The sequence below is a fragment of the Chelmon rostratus genome, chromosome 18 (assembly GCF_017976325.1).
Source record: "Chelmon rostratus isolate fCheRos1 chromosome 18, fCheRos1.pri, whole genome shotgun sequence".
Classification (NCBI taxonomy): Eukaryota; Metazoa; Chordata; class Actinopteri; order Chaetodontiformes; family Chaetodontidae; genus Chelmon; species Chelmon rostratus.
In genome coordinates, this window is record NC_055675.1 from 8,822,963 (window position 1) to 8,843,269 (window position 20,307).

Genomic DNA, 20,307 nt, shown 5'->3' on the forward strand with positions numbered 1-20,307 from the left:
TGAATAGAGCTTCTTTAACATTTACAAGTTATACAGTTACCAAATTGGTTTACTTCTTAATGCTTCCGTCAGCTTTGATACTTAAGCAATGCAAAGGGAGACAACAAGAAGAGAAAGGAAGTTAAGTCATCTTCAACAGAAAAAAATAAGAAACAAGACACAAGTCCTCAAAACATTTGTCATAACCAACAATGAACGGAATTTTTCATTTTCTTGTTTTCTCTTTTTTACAATACATTTTTTAAAAACCCCGCTGGTTAAGGTTATGGTCTCAGGTAGATCTTCCACAGTCAATCTTCACAGTTTGTGTAAAAGCAGAGAAACATTCTCGCTAGAGTAATAAAATATCATGACTATTATTATGGTCATTATTATCTTTTATTCTCATATTGTTCCATATAAATGGTGGAGGATAGGGGAGAGGTGGATCACCCTACATGAAGAGCCTGCAGTCTCAAAGTTCCTGCTCTCCTCCCTGTACAACGCAATGTTTGATTCAGCAGTTGTTCTTTTCTTTTGTTAAAAAATGCTCGCCCGCAGGGAAGGAGAATCACGGGAAGAGAGAGAGGGGTATTCATTCGACGAAGTGTCTTTATCCTCTTGTATGATCTTAAACTGTCTGCAATAAAAAAAAAGAAAAGAAAAAGATCCAGAGCCTCACTTTCACTCTTGCCGCTGTTTTTATCCAAACTGCTTCCAAACCTGGTCTGCCAGCCCCGCCTGGTCAGCTGCCCTCACACTGAACTACGCGTAGGCATAGGCATAGGCTTAGGCGCATGCAGGCACACACACTAACACACTAACACATACACACACACACATACACACACACACACACACACACACACAGACACGCACACACACACAGACACCTGTCCCATCAGGAGTTAAATCCGGGTGTTGCACAGCCCCCATACTCCCTCTGAACACACATGCCCTCCCATCAGCACTTGTGGGGCAAAAGAAACATGTAGAAAATAGCCCATCAGAGGAAACATGAACAGAGATGTGTCCGATGTTGATTAACACCCAGGCTCACGACTCGGTTTGTAATCTGAAGGCACTTTGTTTCATGGCAGAAAGTAAAGTGGCTTCTGTTCCACAGGCGGACCGCTGACTGAATATTCGAGTCAGGCCTCACTCATCGGACCTTTCTCTACTCTCTGCCCGTTCCTCCTCTCCCTCCACTCCTCCTCTCCTCAACACGCCTCCTCTCTGCTCCGTCTCCACCTGTCCTCCTCGTCTCAGCTCCTAAGCTTGAACTTCTCTCTGCCCTCCAGTCCAGCTGTCTACACCTCCGCTGATTCTTCTGCATTATTTTTTTGTTCTGCCACCATACTGTCGGTTGGCCACTAGGACTCGTGAGCACAGTGTTAAAAAGATACATAGGCAGCTACAGGGGAGTAAGCAGACGGAACAAAATGTTGCCAGAGTCCTTGTTTTTCTACAGTACAGCACCAAGCAGATAAAGAAATGCCAAGGTGTGACGTGAGGCTGGGCTAGAGTGAAAAACAAGTGTTGGTGATTGGCATCTGGTGCAAGAAGATGAAGATAAAGATACACAGAGAAAGGTCTGATTCCATGTATTTGTAAGCAGGGAAATGTTATTTCCTCTTCAAAAAGTCAGCAGTGTCTATATTCCGCCGCCTTCCAAAGATATTTTCAGAACTTCATAAAATTGTTCTTGTGCTTTACAAACTGTCCTCCCTCGACGCTTGTGAACTCTCTCGCCAAAGTCCAGGCTAAGTCATCGCCCACCTGTCTTTGTGCTCGTAAAGATATCCCGAGTCCTGCACCGAGGGGTGTTTTCTGTAAAAGAGGTCTCTTTAAAAAATTAGCGCATCTTCTTTATTACTTTTTGTGTAACTTTTTATCACTTTTTTTTCTCTCTTTCATGAATTTCGGTCCCTCCGTGGGCCGTCAGGGGTCCCCTGCTGCTTTCAGGATGCATGAATCTTTGGTGATTGGATGCCGAGGGTATAGTTCACAGACGGTGGGTCTGAATATTCGCCTCTGAGATGACGGAGAGAAGGGTCACCTCTGACCTTCCAGGAGGGTCATCACCAAGGTGACGCATAGCAGCCATATATGGGAGGATGTGGACGGAGCCTTGGCGCTGAGATCTACAAAGAAAGAAGTAAAAGAAACAAGAAAATAATGGTAGCTATTGATGTTTTATACTCCAATGAACGATGGAAACACAGATCCAGACACAAAACGGGAACATACGGACATGCAATGTGCCAAGTTTGTTTAAAGGAAAAGTTTGCCATTTTGGGAATATGCTGGCTCACTTTCTTGCCGAGATTCAGATGAGAAGAGCGACACCACTCTCGTGTATCTGCAATAAATATGAAGATGCTACAGCGTCCGGTTAGCTTAGCATAGCATAAAGACTGAAAACAGGGGAAACTGCTAGCCTGGCTCTGTCGATAAACTTCACGTCAAAAACATCATGTTTTCATCATATGAGATAGAAACGTATAATTGTTAACACTACTGTGTCCTCAGCCTGGGTGACCACTCTTTTAACATCAACATAAATTAATGTTGTCACTTTAAGTCATAATGGATCCAAATGACTAATAATCTTGCAGTAATAACGAGAATCCATCTCGCAGACCAAGATCACTGATTCTCTTTATAGATGCCTGGTTATTTTCCACTAATCACACGAAAACGACACTAGATTACTGTGATTCATCCACGGTATATTAAAGGGATGTCTAAGTTTGAGAAGCTCGTGAAAATAATGTTCCTCCAAGCATAAATAGCAGGAATTCAATCAAATGAACAGCGTTTGCCTGCCTACAAATATCACCTTGTCAAGTGCAGGCCATTTTCTGTGTCCTGTTTTTTTGTTTTTACCTTCTGTTTGTTCCTGCAGCGCAATTACAGTGCTCCGCTCAGCCAGCGTGGCCATCATTCATGTGATTACAACACTGTTGCCACGGCAACTGTGTTTTCCCCATGAGTCGGCCGCTCAATGCTGGCAACTGTCTAAGATTAGATCCCCTCTCGTAAATCTCAACCTCGTCCAGCGATGTAGAGCGAGAACCGGAGCTCAGTTAAGAGGGACGGGAGAGGGGATGGAGGAGGAGGTGGAGACGTGGTGCTGCTATACTCACTGGGTGGTGGGTCTCGACACTCCCCTTCCTCCAGCGTGACATCATCGATGGCGATGTCTCCCTCGATCCCTGGCCCCCGGATTCCTTCAAGCACCACCTACAGAGAGACAGAATAACGAGTTGTCTTATTAAATGTTCAGCCTTGACAAAAAAAAAAAGAAAATTAGCACTACTGTTGGAAAAAAACTCTAAAAGTAAGCACACAATGTAAATTTGTCAAATTGCCACTTATAAAAAGCAGCAGCAGGTGGCAAGTGTTTGTTTCAGTTTTTAATGTCACAAAATTTGAAGAACTGAGAATGCTTGCAGTGTTAGAACAGTTAGACGTGAGAGTGGGAACAGGAAAAAAAGAAAAAGACAGAAGTGCTGCGGAAACTATAATTACTTTCCCAACTGCAGCCGTAAAAATGATGGAGGATATTGCAGTTCTATATTCGCTACTCACTCAGATTAGGCTTCCTGATGGCAAAGCGTGAGCGATATTGCTTTCCCACCAGCAAACACTGTCTATGGATCCTGTCCACTCTCCTGCTTAATATCGAGGCTTGTGAAGGGCTACATCAATATGCAGCCCCCAAGGAAACGAATGCTTCACCATACAAACACAGTCAGGGAAGAAAATAGAGGGCAACAAGGGGAAATGGCGCTGTGTACTGGGTTGATTAAGTTTTTTTGGTCTTACCTGGAAGGATGCTGTTGGATGGATGCTTACTTTGGCCTGCTTCCAGCGCTCACCTTGGTTACCACTTAGCGACCACACGGGGCCCTCGGAGGCGGTTTGGCCCTTCTGCTTTAGGAAGGCGTTTAGTGTTCCTGCACGAGGGAGAGAGACAGTTACACACAGAGGTCAGCGCGCACACATTAACATGATTACAATAAATGTATAAAAATCTTGCCACACTGTTACTGTCAGTGGTTTCCAGCCTCCAGGCAGTGGAGCCGAAGCAGGACACGGAATAATGTGCAGCTGCAACATCAATTGGCGAAAAAGCTTAATAATAATTAGATAATGTTACATGGTGCTACAGTGTCGGCTACTACACAGCCACCCATAGCGGGGGACTGCACTGAAACTGGATCTCAAGTTTTCAGCTACGCCTCCTGCATTTCAAATTAATATATTCCTCTGCATTCGAAGCACAGCCGAGCAGTAGCAAAGGTTAAACTCAGGTCATATGAATTGATACATTTATTAAGGTGGGGTTCTGCAAGCCTTGAAAAATTATTCTCTAGCTCATATTAAGCCAAATTAATTATCACTAATGGGCAATGTGTGATGTGAATTTTTGGTGAGTGTAAATACTTTCCCTGTGGAGAAGAGTTCCTCCTAATCTATCATTAGTTTCAAGCTCTTTCCACTCAGAAGGCTTCCTTTCTCATCCGCTGCTCTGCACGGGAGAAACTACTCGATGTCACTGTTGAAGCCACCTCTATATTTGGAAATGCAATATGACAGATCCATTTCAACTGAATCCATATATAACCCTTACAATAACATCGGAATACTGGCTCTTATTGAGACAGAATAGACTATATACCAGGTCTGAATGAAGACTCCCCTCAGTGGGACCTCTTGTCTGGCCCTGGGCTTTGATATAAAACTGTCAGATGATGACACCGAGTGCAACCACTTTACCCTCTTCTCCAAACACACCGATTGTGATTTTTTTTCTCCACCATGCAGGAAGACAGAGAGAGAGAGAGAGAGAGCAGTATCCTTCAGCAGTGGGCCAGCAGGAGCAGCATCCAAAGACCCAAATCAGGTTAGCATTGACACCATAGTGAAGCCCAGCAGGACCACTGCTCTGAAGTCAAGTGAATTTCACACGAATGGAAAGCAGCACCTTTGCATTGACACAACTGGCGAGCAACAACAGCAGCGACTCCGACCGCAGCCTCGCTTTCTGAAGCATCTCTTCGCCTCAGCGAGGTGCCTCATTACAGCGTAGAAAAGACCTGATGTCTGTGAGGGAATGGCGTACGTCCCTGTCGATATTCTCTCATCAGCACCGTATACACTTTCCCCAACGACAGCACAATCTCCAGTGAGAGATGAGCTCGTGTGCGGAACATGACCCGCTGTTTCATCTCCCGGTGAAGTGTTTAGGATGTAGGGGGATTCTTGCTGAGCTGGCTGGCTTACATTTTCTTTGAACTCATCGCGATGTAGGTGGTTATGTCAGTGTCATCACATCCTGAGCAAAGGCATATTCTGTATATTCTTTGGAGTATCTTTCTTCCTTTTTTTTTTTAAAGGAATACCTGTGGCAGACACTTGTGAAATTTAAAAAGATCTGAGAAGAGAAGGATGTGCGTCTGGTGAAAAGCGAGAAATAGCTCCTGGAAATGTTTCAATTATGTAGAGAGTACAAGAGAGAAGGGGGGATTGAGGTGCAGTACCACCCTCCTCGCTAATGAAAGGATGACTCCATTGCTTCTCAGAAGGTCAGGCTTAAAACAGACTTGCTTGGTGTGCTTTGCTGGAGACTTAATCCTATAAACAAATGCGACACGGGCTCCAAAGGCAAACTTTGATGTGCGCTTCAGTAATTAAGTGTGACCTTGTCTCAGGTATCCCCCCGCCAGCTAACTACGGAGGAGTTTCTTTGAGCCTGTGCCACTGTTTCCATCAGTGTGTAGGCGAAACTCCTTATCGACTGATTCTGGCCTTTAGCGCTACCGTGCCACAACTCGACTGTGTGACTCACCTCAGCAGCACGGTCCCAAAGAGCATCAAACTCCCAGCACTTCAAAACGGAGCTGGAACACATCTGACGGCTTTGTGAGTCACGGCTCTAAATACGAAAAAAGCTTTAAACTAAATAAAACAACAAACTTCTCTGCGATAAGAGAAAATATACAATTTACGTGACCATACAGTACATTATTTGGACCATTTGTCATAAGCGTTCACTACTCTGGGTTGGAAAATACCACAAACCAACATTCCTGAGCTCGGGGTGAATTTGTCTCACGGCCGGAGAGGCAGAATACGAAATGGAGCGTAGCTATGGAGGATCTGAGCTGGGTTTCAAGTCCTTGACATTTAGCCCATTCATCATAACACGCCACAGTCTGGGCATGGGCTTCACCACAGACGGGGAGGGCGGGGAAGAGAGGGTCTGGCCGGCGATCAATTTGAGCAAATTGGAAATGTCACGGCCTACTCAACCTCGGCAGGGAGCCGGAGGAGCTCTCATCTCCCCGCTGAGTCGCCCTCCGACACCTCTATCCTTACATTCTCTCCACCTCCCCTCGCCTCCACCTCTCCAGATGTTTGGTCCGGCCCCCCCACCTGGACACGTCCGCTTGGCCTTTCCACTGAGGACAGCTGAAAAGTAGCCTGGTTAAACTTCAGACCCTATGGAGTCCTCTTGTCAACTCAGTGTTATGCTTAAAGGGCCAGTTCACCAAAGTATAAAATAATAACATCTGAAAGATTTGTGAAAATGCACATTACTCATAATAATCCAGTGAAAGCATTCACAGTGACATTTTTGGATTACACTGAATAACCAGGAGAGCTCACCAGGTGGAGGTCAATGTGATGCCGCATATAAAGGCTCACTGATAAAGAAACAAAATTAACTCAACACTTATTTAGGCAGCAGTTTACCTCCAGCCCGTGTATTTACATCATTAATGCAAATAAGAGTCATTTAGCAAACCTCAAAGGGAAATAAAAAAGTCGGCGAGTCGGTGACTCAGAGAAGAAAATCTAACTCATAAAACATATATAAGCCTGTGCACTCAGAAAAGAGAGAAAGATGAAGAGAGATGGCAGAGCGGGTTGCAGTTGGAGCAGCAGGTCTAGCAGAAGCTCAGAGCGGAGCAGGTGGAGGGAGGAGATGGCGCTGATACCACCAATGTCTCACTAGAATACTGAGGTAAATGCTGCCAAATGCTCGCTGTAAACATCTAATCAAAAGAGAGAAGAGTGCAGTTGCCAGCCTGTAGTGATTTCACAGTTTACTGGACGTCAAGTTCAAGCTTAATGAACACCTCGCCCCCTCTTCGACTTTATTCGCTATCTTTTCCCTCCTTTTCCATCTTCACCTTGTCTGCTATTCAGTTTTTGTATTGTTTTATTTGTATTCCGTTGGCTGAAATATATCTTTATTTAACTGGATACTTATTTTTGTGGTGCTCTCTCTTTCTGTCAGGTGTCGCTGTAATTTCCCTTTTCAAAGGCCCTGAAAACACATTTTATCAATCAGCTTCTCATAAGAGCCATGAGGTCCCACATGAACACAAATAATCTGTTTGAACAGCGCCGCTTATTTCACATGAAAGATTTCCATGTTTTTTTTTCTTTGCTTCTCTCACTGGTTTGAAGTGGGTGGGCCACAGTTGAGGAGGTGATGTCATGTACTTTCATGCACCAATCAGGACTGAGCAATATTTGTATCAGAGTCTCATGACAGTTGGTGGCTTGTTTGTTCACTGTCAATCAAATCTGATCAAACCACACCAACATGGTCCTGATGAAGCAGATCAGCTGATGGCTGACTGTTCAACTCTTGATTGCTGCTCAATGTGTCATAAATATTTTGTTGTTATTGAAAGAAACTGAAGATTTGAACCCAAGTTTTCAAAGGCTTTAAAGCTCCTTTGTGTAGGATTTGAAAGTTTCGACAAAGTTACAAACAGACACGCTGGCAGAGAGCAACGTATGCTTGTCACTCTGCGTGTCAGCCTCGAATGTCACACAAACGGTGCTTCAAGGCTGCTGTGCTTGTAATCTATGTCCAGACTTTGCTTTGCATGTGAGCGGATCACTGAGAATGGGCTCAGAGTGCGATCTGACAGACTTTGAACCAGTCATGGATGCCACAGAACCATTGCCAAAACCATAGAGTCACTGGACTTTATTAAGGTACAAATGTCAAAGGTGACGCTCTGTTACACAAGACACCTATGTTTCTACGAGAGGTGCCCATGGTGGATAAAAGTGGAAGACATCTGGTGGCTTGGGCTTTAAAAAGTCATAACCAGGCCAAAATATGAGTCAGTGACACACAACGGTGCAGTGACCCAACAAACACCGGCGACCGGGTGTCCTGTTCCAAATGCCCCAACACTGACTACTAACTAACATCATGCATGACTACAACCGTCGAGGCCAGTAAGGGAGCTGCACTGATTTGGGAGGCAGTCAATTGGCTTGGGTCCATTAATATGTGGAGATCGAAGATAAAGAGCTCCTAAACGTTTGGGTCGCCTGAACTACTGACAGGGTTGTGGAAGCTTTATGAGACATTGACATATTCTTTTTTAACAAGACACAGATTAAATAGGTTTGAATTACTGTCGAGTTCCTGTATTTGTAGCTCTCCCCATGGTCTTAAAAACAGGACAAGTGATGTTCCAGACAAATTTGAGAAACCTTGTTAAAGCCTTTTTAATAAAGTATAGAATGACTTCTTTGCTATTATTGTAAATGCTTTCTATCGTGCTTTGAGAGCCCAACATCGGCTTTCCGTCAGACAAACCGGCCCCAGTGACACCAAGAGGACCCTGCTCCATCACCCAGCGGTGCCCCTCACCTGCCTTATGAACCTGTGCAGCAGCTAATGATGAGGGGTGAAGCTGAGACAGGAAGTCGTCACTCCAGGCCTTCAACAATGTGTAAGCCTGACATTTTTTTGTGCTAGAGATCCAATTTTGCTCAGCACTCCCAAAGGCACACACACACAAACAGCACGCACTCAGAGGGGGAGTGTTGTGGTCGGCTGATTGGGTCCCTGGTGAAGGAAGCCTAAGAATCAGACGTAAGCCACAGAGTGCTCCTTCAGTCGCGCCGCCATCTTCAAATGGTCCATACAAGGTTGTTATCTACATTCAGAAAGGAATGTAAGAGCTAATGCCCGGGATTTGTGCACACACCTTTGAAGGGGTTTGATGCAAAAAAACATGATGAAACATCTGACAGCCGCACTTACAAAATTTTAGCATGAAAGCACAAAACTCCCCGCGCACCCACCACGGGGACAAACTCTCTGGAAATGACTGAAATTCTGGTGCTTACAGGATAAAGTGCGACCGCTCTTTTTTGTCTCAGCGTGACTACTGTTTCACAAGGAGGTGGCGGACAGCAATTTCAAGAGTCTCAGCTCTCAATTTCTGTTTCAAAGCCAGCGTGGTGTCCCACAGCCGCTTGATGACGGACTCTTTTTTTGGTACATGAAATGTGTTTGGTGTTTCCTCATTGATTGCTATTTAGTTACGCACAGATAGGAACGCTTCCCCTTCATTTAGCAGTGGATTGCCAAAGCAACTGAGTTCCACTTGAAGTTGCTTTTGCTGCTTAAGCAACCAAACGCACAGAACAGCGACAGATTCTTTAAAGAACGAGGATAATTATTTTGTTCTCCATCAATTTGCTATGAATATAAATTAAGACGATCTTTTCAGCAGTGGATATACAGCAGATTAAATCCAAGAGCGACACAGATGTTTGTTACACAGACTGGCGACGATGAAGCCTGTGAGGAACGTGTCTTACCTATGTGTTTTCCATACATGTGGTAGAAGAAGCCGAAGCAGTAGGCAGGTGGGTTGGTGATGCCGTAAGGGTTTTTAGGTGCTACGTTGAAGAAGGGACTTACAAGCCGTGCTTGGTCCCCTTCCTTTCGTGGTCTTGATGTCTCAATGTACATGTAGAAACCTTGAAACACAGGGACACATAAAAAACACTGACATACGTGTATATATACAGGAGGCCATTGCAAGTAAAGATTTACCAGCAGGCAAAATCGTCTTAATATATAACTGAGATTCTGGACGTTGCACCTTCCTTTACTGAGCTTAATGCTGAGCGGTCAGATGATATACATGTTGTTAACAAGCCAACACCTTAGCCAGATTATCTAAAGCACTTTATTTAAAGGTATAACTGAAGGTGACGCCACCCTGACTTATCCTTGGTAATAATCCATCACTGCACATTAGTGTGCACTCTCTTTAAAGGTAGGTTAAACAGTTTGGGTATTGTTTTTCAATTTGCTTTTGCTTTCGCTTCCAAATACATCTGGCTAACATATTTAAAACTTTCTGACTGCTCATGTTTGCTTCTCTGTTCCCACATTGTCTGCATTAACCCGCTGAGTGCAATGTTACTATGACCTATAAGGCAAATAGTCAAAACTATGAAAATAAGGACAAATTTACACTAAACAAAAAATAATCTTTGATGCTAATTACCCAACAAGTATGTCTACTGTAATACTTCTGTATGCAGTACACTGCTTATAGTACATTATCTGGATAAGTCTTGTGGATATTCTCAGGACAAAAGACAAAGTCATTGCAGTGAATGTACTGTCTGAAATATATGAGAGCTTCTTTCAGGCGGTGTTCAGCATCCCACAGCTACTTTCTAACTGCTTACTGATACACTAACAAATTATTTGTCATCGTAAAGGCCGGGAAAAAGCGTGGCTTCCTCGTCATGCTCAGTTGCTTTTTTGGCCAGTCTGTGACAGCACGATGGAAATGAAACCTTCCATATCAGAGATAAGGAGCAGGGTTTCCTACGAAGGACAGTTCTCCTTTTGCTAATAGCTCTAACCGGGGGGAAATCGAGGCGATAACAATGGGGTTACATTTATGCTCCCTCAGTCATGGACAGCAGTGACGGCAGTGAGTCAAACAGCCCTCTGATTGTGTCTGAGCCACATAATCTGAAGCCAATCTCTGCCCTGCCACAGGCACTGAGAAGGTATGGTGAGCGGCTCCACGCCCCTCCAGCCAAATGGAATATCTCCCTCAGCTGAATCTCATATTAGATAATTATACACAAAGAGGAATGGGGCTGGGAATGAAACGCTGGACGTTTGAAACCATTAGGTGATTAAAGCTGATGCATTATTTACTGCTTCAGCTGCTGCTGGTGCCACAGCACCATAATGGGCACTTACAGTATATTCAACCACAGATACCTTCCTCTGATGGGGTCCTACAAATCCAACTTTGGCAATTCTTCATTTATTAAATTCTTGAACATGGAATACCAGCACATGTAAGTAACATATTGAATAATAAATGTTGCACAGATCTCTGTGGTGTAGGTGCCTGCAGAAGGCAACAGAGACTCAGTTACAAGATTATCTTGAAAATAAATGATGAGGACTGCTCATTGTTAGATTGTGCTGCATCAAGTCATTGGTGACACAATGAGAACAGCTGAAATCATCCATTATGCAGTTGGGAACACTTGAGTCTTTCCAACTTATTTCAACATTTCAAAGAAGTGGAACTTTTAGTGGGATGCTTGCAGACATTGTATAAAAGGTACAATACGCTCGTGTTGCCAATCTTCCCTTGTAATTTAGCAGTAACGTGATAATCACACCGTTTTCCTGCGCACTGGGGGAATTCATGTATTCATGCATGGATTACATAAGAAATAACAGAGTGGTGACCATTTAAATGTGTGCATTCAACCACCTTTTTTCCAATCCGATGAGCAGGTGCAGGGTTTTCAGGGCTGCACTGACAGCTGGCAAAAAGAATCACTTACAACAACTTTTTTTTTCATATTGATGCATCAGCAGCTACGTTCATAAATCCCCAGCAGAGAAATTCGAATGAGTAACTCACTGGTTAGTGAGTGTTGAGGTTGTTGACGATTTGTATCTTATTATTTTTTTATCTACTGCTAGATTACATGTATCTGCTCTCTCGATATACATATTCTTGTTCCGTATCATGGGGAGCTGAAGCCATTTAGCATGTGTCGAAAGGCGGAGAGGAACACTGTGAACAGGTCTAACACACTGACAGACTCTCTCGCCCTCTCTCCTCTTCATGCTGTCTGTGGTTCTGACACGTCATGACAGCTGTAATGTCGAAAGAACACTGAGCTAACAAAAGATTCTGCTTGGTTTTGAAGTAGAATTAAATGAATGGACCTATTGAAGGAGGAAAGTTTCTTTGTGCTCACCTTAAACCTCTGCAGTTTAAGTGTGGTGTGGAAACTTGAAACGTGCAGTGCACATACAGTGACAAGTGTAGGAGGCATCTTGTATCCGATACATTTGCATATTCATAGATTCTTGATCTTTCAACGAGGGAGACAGTAAATGCTCAAAGCAAACCATTTTTATATTTTATGCCTACTAATACTAATAGGAAAACACACTCAGATACACAATAAAAAGGTTAGATTTATCCATTATTATTCATATTTTTGAATCATTTGAAATTGTGAAATTTACAAGAGAAAAGGTTTTGAGGATGAAGTCTAACTGAAGAGTCTGGCAAACTTAATGCTTTACATAGCGTTTTGCTGGAGTGTTAACTTCCTCGAATCGCTGATGTTACCCTCCGCTCTTGACACAGTGACATCGAGGACCGGCTCCCACACAGTGTGGAAATACTACACAGTGGATGTCCTGAACAGGGCTGTTTCACTATATAAATACTGTACAGCAGTAAGCTAATAATAAGCTGCTTGGCTTTGGTTACTGCTGTTGGTAATAAGCTAGTTAACTGAGCATGCTCAGGTTTGACTCGTACGTTAGAGGAGATAAACAATACTGTTTCAGTATTGCTTTTATTGCAGCTGAGCTATGTTTGGACTGTTTGTGGGGTTTAGTGACCAGTTAAGACTTAAGCCAAGCTTAGACATTTGGAACACTTACCCTGCTTGGAACCGCTGCGGTCACCACTGGGCCCGGTGTTGGGTGTGTACTTTGTATCGCGGGTAGCAGCACTGTGCCGCGTCCAATCAAAATCATCATTCTTGTCCTGGGTGAACATGCAGATGGGCTCCTCCTCAAAGCTGCAGTGGAACTCTCCTGGAGAGCGACAGAGCAGACTCTTACATTCACTTCATTATAAAAGAGCGCAAAGTTCTCCACTGCCTCGAAGATACAGTACAGTATGTGTGCAGTGTGACACCCACTGTATATTTATGAGATTTCCTGGAGTGTGTGTGCGTGTCTCAGGGGGTATACAACAGCAAAGTCCTAATTACACCATACGATCTAGTGAACAGAATTTCTAAATTAAGATGTGACCTCTCGCTGACTGTGGTGGAGACGTCAGCGAGTGCGTTCGGCTTTTCCCTGAGAACGACACGCAGTTTGGTTCAGTTCAGAAAAGTCTCTGCAGAGACAGTGCTGCACCCTGAAAACACCCAATGGCAGTGTGTGCCTGTGTGTGTGTGTGTTTGTATCAGAAGTGGTTATTAGAAGCTATACCATGACAGCCCACTACTGAGGCATGGAGAATTGCGTTCAATAAGCCCACTCCCACACACACTGCTTTAGAAAATAATATTAAAATATAAATCTCATGTGAAAGAGGGTGGAAAGACTAAATCGTGTTTTTTCTTTAAAGGTATTAATGCTTTTCTATGCGTTGTTTGACACTGCAGAAGAGTCTGGTGAACTGCTAATGATTTTAAGTACATCTCCTTTTCCTGATTGAAAGCAATAATGAGCTGATTGTCCTTGGATGTTTTGTAGTGTCTCACTAGTAGGACTCTGTGTAATCAGTTTTTGAAATGGACACCGCCTCCCTCCTTCTCCATCTTCTCTATGGTGGGTGTGCAGGTAGAGATATTAGGTGCCCCACACCCTCCTCCTCCGTTGCTCTCCACGCCCCTTTGACTGCAATTTTTGAACCAGCGGAGTGTGCAGGGAGGGAATGAAGCTGTAGGTTTCGTCACCCTTCAAGAAAAAAATTCAAGTAATTGTAAGTCTGGCGCGGGGTTATGATGGGTCACATGTAGGGGAATGTCTAACAGTAAATACACTAATGAACAACCAGAACTCTGGTGCGTGGGGAACTAACACGCTCAGTTTAATGAAGGGGTAGCGGCAGGATCAGCAGTGTCAAAACCTCCATTTAATGCAACAAACAAACAAAAACACCTAACCAGAGGACATGCTGCTGAGAAGTGTCCTCAAAGAGATAGTAAAAAAAGAGAATTCAGATTCAGGATGCAGGCATGTGTTCTGATAAATATTCATTGATTTATTAAAACATAGCTGGGAGCAGTTTGGAGTGGTGACCTTGAGAGGAGCAGAATCTGCAGCTTTTACTCAGGTAATGGAGGTAACATAGACTGAGGTAGAGTGTGGGTGGATGGACCGAGGGGAGGAAGAGGGCAGTGATGCCGCGAAAGAGATAGAAAGTGAGAGCAGAAGAGAGGAAGAAGTGGTGGAGTGGGAGAGCGGAGGAAGGGGCCGGGTTGCAGGCACTCTTGACTCTTCTCCTCACAGGCATGCAGATTTAAATGGAGGTCTAGCTCCCGGCGCTAGACACTAACGCCCCCATCCACTGTGAGCTAAACTAAATGTTTTCGCCTTCTGCGCCCGGGAGAGATAGGGGGATTTGGAGGAGAGGCAGAGGAAGGGGGGAGAAAGAGGAGGCGTGCAGGTAAGATAGTTTCCTTCGGGGATTTGGATAATGATGTTGGTGATTAGGATGTTTGTTATTATGTTGGCAATGTTTGTGTGAACACCCACCAAAATATATATCTATATAAATAAATAAACCACAATGCACAACAGCACACTGCAGCACAGCAAACAATGATTAGGTGTGGATTCTCAAGGTGTGCATAATGTGAATTTGTAAAGTTTCAACAATGAAATGCGTCATAAATGGGACTAAACATTAAAGAATATAAACACATACTGCACAAATGCATGCATAAGTAATGGTCATGAAGCACAGAGCGTGCAAATACTCATCCACACGCGCAGACACAAAACGGCATGCAGACACACGCCAGCCATCGTGTCCTGCAGAGATTTAAGCTCTCAGCACGTCAAATAGCCAGATGCAGGTTTACTCCGAATTCCGACAGAAAAGTCTCATTTGTCATTCTTTATTTAGAACGACTTAAGAACACTTAGAAGGATCTCCCAGCGCAGTGTGACATGTTGAGAGCCAGATCTCGACGGGATGTGCAGTTACTTTGAGTCTCCCCACTGTTCTCACAGACTGCCTTACGACAGAGTGAGCCCCTCGCTGACGAGACATGCTAAGTGAGGTGCACATTACTTACTCAGGTGAGGGTTGATGGGAGCTGTGAAAGAGAAAGGCCAGGGACAGTCATTAGTACAGAATATCTTGGCTGCCTGTCAATACGTGGAACACTTATTAAAAGGAAATGCGCACAGAGGCAGAGGCTGAACAAGCACTCAATCTGTTGCACTTTAAAAGAAATGTTTGGCTGATATAATGTTTGTCGGTTAATACAACACAAGCATGCACACAGTAGCTGTTGCTATTAACCTTTTGTCTTGCTGTCATCTACTGTTTAGGCACAGAGCTAATAAAAGTCTACATATATAAAAGTTGCACACTTAGCTCAGTGTTCTGCTGTCATTAAACAAAATGAAAGAGGCCCGTGGGAAGGCTGGAAATATTGTCCTGTGATATTAAAACACTGGGAGCATATTAGAGTGCGCACGCTCCATCTTTGTCAAGCTCTACTGCGTTCACAGTGTACAAACAAAGAGTAAACACACAGCCAAAGAGGAAGCAATGCACTGGAAGACACATAGCAATGATTATTGAGCGGGCAGAAAGAGAGACGTCTGGGATTTAAAGTGGAAAAGGTGACGGCAGTCATTCCCTGTCTGTTATCAAATGTAAAAGACAGAGGGATTAGGAGGACCAGCCTGACCACATTAATAAGCTTATAGTGAAACTGCTTATCATTATTGCCATTTACCACCATTGCTGATGCTCTTGTTCAAGGTGACTTCCATTTAGAGCACTAAGCCTATTTTAGACTTCCATTTAGAAGCCAATAAATCATAAAAATGAGTAATTATCACAAGCAGTTGTCTGCTAATTACCTTTCTGTAACATCCTTGATTCTTTCTGTGTTTCCAACACCGCCATTATGGAAACCTTTCGATCAAACACTTGATGACTGGAGTCCAGTGAAACACACGCAAGACTTCTTTTGCATTCTGTCCACCTAACCGCAGTTCAATGCTTCCCTCATTGATAATTTAAGAGGCTACCGCCACAGCAAACACAGAAAGGTCAAGGGTATCACACGGAGTTGCAACGAGCCAGTTAGTCTGCACTTCACTTTTTGCAGAGTAAATATCATTTAACCTGTCAAGAAGATTCATGGGCATTTTCATGATCGATTGCTGACCGGCTGGATAGATGCGATACATCAGCTTTACCACAAAACTATGTTGCTGCGTGATTTATGAAACCTCGCTGTTCATGGGGGGAATTGATTTTAATCCAGCCAATTAAAGTAAGTAATAACAAATCATTCCTACAAAGGAAAACATGTACTGAAGACTGAAAAAAGTGCTGCAGGGACAGAGGAACCGGGCTTTATAAAAACAGAAACGCTAGTGATTTCTGTTTACTGCTCTGTGGTTCATGGAAATGCGTGTCTACTTGCTCACTTGCAGCTTGGAGAAAAGAGAAATAAGCGCACACACACTGAGGGAAAGAGAGAGAGAGAGACAGAACAAACCATTGAATTTCCAATTAAATCATATAAAACATTCAGTGAGCTGCAACGCTGCAGCTGAAGCCTCACCATGAGGGGGGCACGAGTGTGGAAAGAACAGTCTGTACACCCTCAGCGCTTAAAAGCTCTAATAATCCTTTATGTTACCGATTGTGAAAATACCTGCATCCCAACACTCTGCTTCCCGCCGAATCTCGACTGGACTGCACAGAGTGGTGCTGCTGCAATGAAAGAGTCTGCAGAGAGGGAGGAAATCATCCGGGCTGTTGCAGAGAAAATGTTTTAAATGACAACTTACAGCCTCGGGCCTGTGAAACGGATGCCGAGTTTTCTGACAAAACTCTATTCTTTCAGCCCACCTCCTGCTCGCCGGCTCCCTCCTTCTCAACCCCCCTATTTCCTGCAACTCTCCCCCTCCCCGCTCCTTCCTGCCGTTGTCGCCCCCCATCCCCGTCTTCCAAGACCATGGTTATGAAAATATGTTTCGTTGTCAGTTTTTTTTTTTACCTGCAGCTTCCCCAGGCTGACTCATGGTGCCTTCGCCCAGATGAATGTGTCTGCTCAAGCAATGTCTCTACCCCCACTGAGGAAATCAAGCTGAGCACAGAGCAGGCCCACAGGCTACTTAACTACTGCTGTGTGTGCACCCACTCTAAAACACACACACACGCACAGATAATTTATCTTCCAATTGAGATGGCTGTACTGCATATAAGTAAACAAACAAGAAATAAAATAGTGACTGAAATCTATTGTTAACTTGACCATTTAAATTATTCTTTCAGAAATCTTACAGCTCTTGTCTTTGAATACTTTTTGCCACTCGTGAAAACACGAGTGGAGCTCAAACAAACTCTCCTCACAATGCATGTTGTTAAAGCACAGGTGTGAAACCTGTGAAAGCCTCAAGCAAACTGCGAAGGCTTTCAAAAATGCCTCTCTTTCTTAATGCTGCAGCACTCTGCTTTCCCCTGCAGCTAAGAAAGCCGCAAATAATGATGGAGGATGAAATGTAATTTTGATAGTTCTCAAGATAAACATTCCCAGCTGATGCCATAAAGTGAAGTTTCCAATGCGGGTCTTTGAAAGCTTATGACAGGTCATGTCCTTAACCCACGCATTAGGTGCATGTCTGACTCCCAGTTCCTACTTTTCCAACTGAGAGGACAAAACAAACTGCTGCTTGATGCATGAGTACCTTCCATCCAAATTGCTTAATTTTGACTGAAATACAAAGTGAGCTCATTGACCGCCAAAGGACAGCGGCCCGTAGAGGCTGTTCCGGATACAAACACTGACTTCATCTTGGCAGGATTCCCTGCCCACTGGCTTGCGGCTGTAATACAAAGCAGCAGACAATTCCATGGCTGCAGCCAAGCGTCCTCATAGACAACAGCAGCTCAGCTTCTTTCTTTTTTTTACTGACCTCATATAATCCCCGCTCTCCAAGACTCCCATCCATCATGTTTAGGGGGTCTGGGTGGGTGCCATGACGCTCTGAGAAAGCCCTGTCACGGCTTCACAGCTCCAAACCATCAGTTGGAATAATAACAGCGTGGGCAAATGTGATTCGGCAATCTTCCCCTCATGTCTCCCTGACAAAAATAACACGAGCGACATCACACTATTGTGTCCTTCGATCAAATCTTTGCTCCCGAACAGAGGATGTGACTATTTTGCGCTGTTCCTGCAGTCTGCAGTTCCTCCAGACAGAGCCAACCCGTGCCCAATAATTTATTATGTGTTATTCTGCTCTTGCATCAGTGTGTGCATGATTCCTTGATGAACTACCACGTGGATCAGCTTAACTGTGGTTTAAAGAGTAAGCAGAGGATTGAGGCAAGAAAAATGTGCAGAAAAAACAGCAAAGTGCTTTCTTTCTTAGGGAGAGTTAGATGAGAAGAGTGATACCACTGCCATGACTATTATTTAAATATGATGCTGGAGGCAGCAGGTGGTTAGCTTAGCACAAACACTGGAAACAGGGGGAAACAGCTAGCATGGGAGCTGTAACCCCTTTTTGCTAAGTTAATAAACAGCTGACTGTGGTATTGATCTTCTCATCCAACTCTCTGCCACAGCAAAATGTTAAACTATTCCTTTAAATTCAATATTTTTTAACGACTCCTAAGTAAATACACAAAAATACAGGGGTAAGATGGCAGCTGCGCTATCTTCTGCAGACTAACAAGCCTTGAAAAGTGGTTCTATGATGATGATGATGCAATTACTAAGCATTTGCCACATTGCATCATTATATATTTCCTTCTCATATTTTAAGGAAATATTGCCCTCCCTCAGAAACTCTATGTTGCAAGCTTGAGGCCCCAGTATTAAAAAGACATACACAAATATTGCTTTCAAAAACTATGTTTCAATGAGTTCTCAGGTAAACAGAGAGCTGAGACCAGGACTGAACAAAAGCTCAGACAGGGATTACAGTGAACCACCACAGGCCGAGCAATAACACCCCAACACCTCCTCAGCTAAGGCAGGAGACAGAACTCATCAGAAGCAGAAAGCTGTATTTAATGTAAGATTTAGTGGGTTTTGACTTTAGGACAGGCATCGTACTGTTTATGTCACTATGAGCTGCATAAAAATGGAAAATTAAGAAATAGCAGCCGTGGTTTACCGTGCCACTGTGAGGGTTGACAGAAGGTTTGAACATTAAATCCTTCGTCTTGGAGGAAACGGGAGAGAGAGAGGAGCGTTATGAGGAACATCAAACAGATGCCAAGTTTGTCTCTGCAGCAAAATTTAAAAGAGCGTCTTTGGAGCTTGGTGACACAACCATCCTTCATCCTACAGCTGGGGACACTATAACCGCTTTTGTGTTTTCTTGCAAACTCACAGAAAAGCTGCTGCCATCGACTTTATGTGTAGCAAAATGATCACTTGGCCTATTGGGCAATGATGAGCAAATATATGCTCATAGATTTTAGAGGCCTTATGTTAAAACTTCAGATCAGGACAGCAATGTTTATCAAAAACAGCTAACAAACCAGATTATAGTCATATTTCTTTGGTTTGTTGTTTGTTTCCACATTCACTTTCAGCTTCATTGCTGGGATGAAGCGCTTGTGCAGTGAGAGAGAAAAAGACTATATGGACACAAGCCCTAAGGCTGCTGATGCAAAATCAAAGAATAGATTACATTTATTAATCAGACCGCTCACTTAAGAACGTAGCAGGAGCAGAGCACTAAATATTTGGGAATTTTGAATGATTCTCTGTCAAAATCAGCAGGGAGAGGCGTGTAGAAACAGCTGCTCTCTCCCTACCAGCGCTGTCATTGGTTGTGAAGCAGCGCTGACCATCTTGGAAATGTGGCCTCTTGGAGGGCGCATCGCAATTATCTAACATGACTTCACTCCACAGACGAAGCGAACAGGTTCGCTCAAATACTGTTCTCAAACCTACGCCCTTGCAAACACAAACAGATGGGCAAACACAAAGAGACAAACAATCACACCTGGGGGTTATTTAGAGACTCCTGACCTGTATGTGTTTTTGGACAGGGTAAATGTGCAAACTCCACACTGCAAAACGCCGGCTAAAGGTGAACTCAGGCACACAACCTTGGAGTGCAGCGACAGAGCAAACCACTGATGAAAACTGTCACCGAGTGGTAATGCACTGTAGTTTTTCACTTCTGTTTGGTTAAACATTTCAAGATTCAAAGGTTTTATTTGTCACTTGCTCACACAATAG

General features: G+C 43.8%; 1 protein-coding gene across 1 annotated transcript in view; it reads right to left on the minus strand.

The window, feature by feature from the left end:
* Nucleotides 1-1,533: 1,533 nt before the first annotated feature.
* The window catches only part of LOC121622182 (MAM domain-containing glycosylphosphatidylinositol anchor protein 2-like), a 162,344-nt gene continuing 143,570 nt past the window's right edge, over nucleotides 1,534-20,307 (minus strand). Inside the window, exons 13-18 of the mRNA XM_041959068.1 lie at nucleotides 15,151-15,171; nucleotides 12,773-12,928; nucleotides 9,634-9,795; nucleotides 3,811-3,941; nucleotides 3,129-3,225; nucleotides 1,534-2,123 (exon numbers count right to left, since the gene is read on the minus strand). Coding sequence (XP_041815002.1) covers nucleotides 2,035-2,123; nucleotides 3,129-3,225; nucleotides 3,811-3,941; nucleotides 9,634-9,795; nucleotides 12,773-12,928; nucleotides 15,151-15,171 — 656 coding nt within the window. The 3' untranslated portion in view covers nucleotides 1,534-2,034. The remainder of the gene's footprint in view (nucleotides 2,124-3,128; nucleotides 3,226-3,810; nucleotides 3,942-9,633; nucleotides 9,796-12,772; nucleotides 12,929-15,150; nucleotides 15,172-20,307) is intronic.